Here is a 2,895-nt window from a genome sequence, read left to right on the forward strand (position 1 = left end):
GAAGGTGGTCTGACACCAAGACTCCAAACCCGATCAGCACACTAGTGATGCACAATTGCACTGTGAATCAATAAATGGATCTCCACCTTAACTGCACTGTAACTTGCCCTGGATCGGCTATTCTGCTAAATCAATAAATGGATCCCCACCTGATCAGGCATTAGTACGTCTGCTGTTCAATACTCATGATTCTGCTACTCCAACATGCCTGTCCCAAAGACCAGTGTCACTCTATTTAAATAAACAGTACAGAATACAGAGAAATAAAGTTATGATTTGAAAAACTCAAATACGTCATTGAACCGTAAGGCAGTGATGCGTATGATACACAGTGTGAATGGCAGCTGACATCACGTGGGCTAAGGCAGCCCATTGGCCGTGTCCATGGCGACGGGCCAGTCCTATCCTTCACTCTGTGCCTTGATGAGGTGTCCGCTGAAGGTGATGTAGGTGTCAAAGTCATCGCTGAAGACGGCGTTCTCGCGCTCGCCCTTGTAGAGGTGCACCCACACCTGGTCATCACACGCTAACCTTGTAGAGGCGCACCCACATCTGGTCATCACGCGCACCCACACCTGGTCATCTCGCGCTAACCTTGTAGAGGCGCACCCACACCTGGTCATCACGCGCACCCACACCTGGTCATCACGCGCACCCACACCTGGTCATCACGCGCTAACCTTGTAGAGGCGCACCCACACCTGGTCATCTCGCGCTAACCTTGTAGAGGCGCACCCACACCTGGTCATCACGCGCTAACCTTGTAGAGGCGCACCCACATCTGGTCATCACGCGCACCCACACCTGGTCATCTCGCGCTAACCTTGTAGAGGCGCACCCACACCTGGTCATCACGCGCACCCACACCTGGTCATCACACGCACCCACACCTGGTCATCACGTGCACACCCTTGTAGAGGCGCACCCACACCTGGTCATCACGTGCCAGCTGCAGCAGCAGGCTCTGGCTCTGCATGATGGACCGGTCACTCGGCTGGGCGTACAAGATGGCCGCCTCCTGCTCATTCTTCATCAGGTGCAGGTACGTCTCCTTCTGCACACCGAGGGAGAGGGAGGGGGAGAGGGAGAGGGAGAGAAAGAGAGAGAGAGTGATGAAGATGGAGAGACACAAAGAGGGAGGGAGAGAGAGAACGAGAGAAAGAGGTAAATTGGTGGAAAATGAGGAGCTTCAAACGTCAAAATGCTTTATGCTGCTTATGTTTTGTTTCTTATGTAAGATTGATTGTAATTATAATGACTCAGTAGCAGTTATAGTTCCCTCAGCCATTATTATATGTTATGAATATGTGACAGATCCTCATGAATGAGCTGATAATGCAATATAGACATCTGTCTGTGTAAAGGCCTAGAAGAATACTCACCTGCTTAGAACAGAACTAAACGCAGTCTGAGCTGATTCTGTACTTAGAACAGAACTAGAATGGAGCTCACCTGGTTCTGCACCTAGAACAGAAGTGTAAGCGTACCTGGTTCCAGGTGTGCACGTTGAGGCTGAAGAAGTAGACTCCGGGCACGTAGCAGAAGAACTTTCCGGTGAACATGTTGAAGTGGTTGTAGAGGTTGACGAGCTCCGTGTCAAAGACCAGCGTCTGGTAGTAGTTGCTGCTGTGCAGGGCCTTCTTGCTCCCCACAGAGAAGGCGGAGTAGTGGGCCTTGCAGGGCTCCCCACAGAGAAGGCGGCGTAGTGGGCCTTGCAGGGCTCCCCACAGAGAAGGCGGAGTAGTGGGCCTTGCAGGGCTCCCCACAGAGAAGGCGGCGTAGTGGGCCTTGCAGGGCTCCCCACAGAGAAGGCGGAGTAGTGGGCCTTGCAGGGCTCCCCAGGAAGAAGGCGGAGTAGTGGGCCTTGCAGGGCTCCCCACAGAGAAGGCGGCGTAGTGGGCCTTGCAGGGCTCCCCACAGAGAAGGCGGTGTAGTGGGCCTTGCAGGGCTCCCCACAGAGAAGGCGGAGTAGTGGGCCTTGCAGGGCTCCCCACAGAGAAGGCGGAGTAGTGGGCCTTGCAGGGCTCCCCACAGAGAAGGCGGCGTAGTGGGCCTTGCAGGGCTCCCCAGGGGCCCCCATGCTTCCCTTCATACCCTTCACCCCATGGGGGCCAGAGGAGCCGACATGCCCGGCTTTACCACACCTTCCATAGGCCTCGCAGGGCTCCCCACAGAGAAGGCGGCGTAGTGGGCCTTGCAGGGCACACACTCACACATACAATAATTCCTAATCATTTAATGTAATGTATATGTGATATAATGAGAGGCATATTTTATCAAACAATTTAGATGGTCAATCAAACAAACACATACGTACAGAGTGTCTCTCATATGTAACTTTGTTGCTTCGGTGCATGCTCAAGGCTGCCAGCTGGAAATTATATGGAGGTGATATAAATTTCATAGATAAGGGAGTGTGTGTGTGTGTGTGTGTGTGTGTGTGTGTGTGTGTGTGTGTGTGTGTGTGTGTGTGTGTGTGTGTGTGTGTGTGTGTGTGTGTGTGTGTGTGTGTGTGTGTGTGTGAAAGAGCAGAGCTACATTGCTGCAGTCCAAAGTTCAATCCAGAGTACATCACTGACTGGAAGGTGAGTTATTCATGATTGTTTTATGTGTTATGTCAATATGGATGGCGACCGTCTATGTTACATATATGAACACATGTCATATGGACATGGACTATTCCCACTTATTGAGCCTGATAATGATGATCCAGTGTGATAGTTCTGGAGACATGAATGAATATGTATTATACAAGGCCCGAACAAAACCGGCATAAACTTTTAACTTTATAAAAGTGTGCTTGGTATTTCATGATCATTCCAGCATATAATGGACTTCTCTTGGTCTATCTACTAGTTTATTGTCACAAATAAAGCCAAACAAACTTGTTTGAAA

General features: G+C 50.8%; 1 protein-coding gene across 1 annotated transcript; it reads right to left on the bottom strand.

Moving 5' to 3' along the window:
* Positions 1-401: 401 nt before the first annotated feature.
* On the bottom strand, positions 402-2,356 carry LOC134077622 (complement C1q tumor necrosis factor-related protein 1-like). Its single transcript, XM_062533323.1, has 5 exons — positions 2,314-2,356; positions 2,054-2,193; positions 1,488-1,673; positions 932-1,054; positions 402-512 (listed from the first exon to the last, which is right to left on the bottom strand). Exons 1-5 carry the CDS (start codon positions 2,354-2,356, stop codon positions 402-404), a joined length of 603 nt encoding a protein of 200 aa, XP_062389307.1.
* Positions 2,357-2,895: the final 539 nt, after the last annotated feature.

Source organism: Sardina pilchardus, chromosome 3, assembly GCF_963854185.1.
Source record: "Sardina pilchardus chromosome 3, fSarPil1.1, whole genome shotgun sequence".
In the NCBI taxonomy this organism is placed as follows: domain Eukaryota; kingdom Metazoa; phylum Chordata; class Actinopteri; order Clupeiformes; family Clupeidae; genus Sardina; species Sardina pilchardus.

Bases quoted from the DNA above. Each gene is read 5' to 3' on its own strand.
- LOC134077622 (XM_062533323.1), bottom strand. From the start codon at position 2,356: ATGCACCGAAGCAACAAAGTTACATATGAGAGACACTCTGTAC. The intron at 2,194-2,313 runs GTATGTGTTTGT...GTGCCCTGCAAG, and splicing joins ATATGAGAGACACTCTGTAC to GCCCACTACGCCGCCTTCTC. The intron at 1,674-2,053 runs GCCCACTACGCC...GAGCCCTGCAAG, and splicing joins CCCCTGGGGAGCCCTGCAAG to GCCCACTACTCCGCCTTCTC.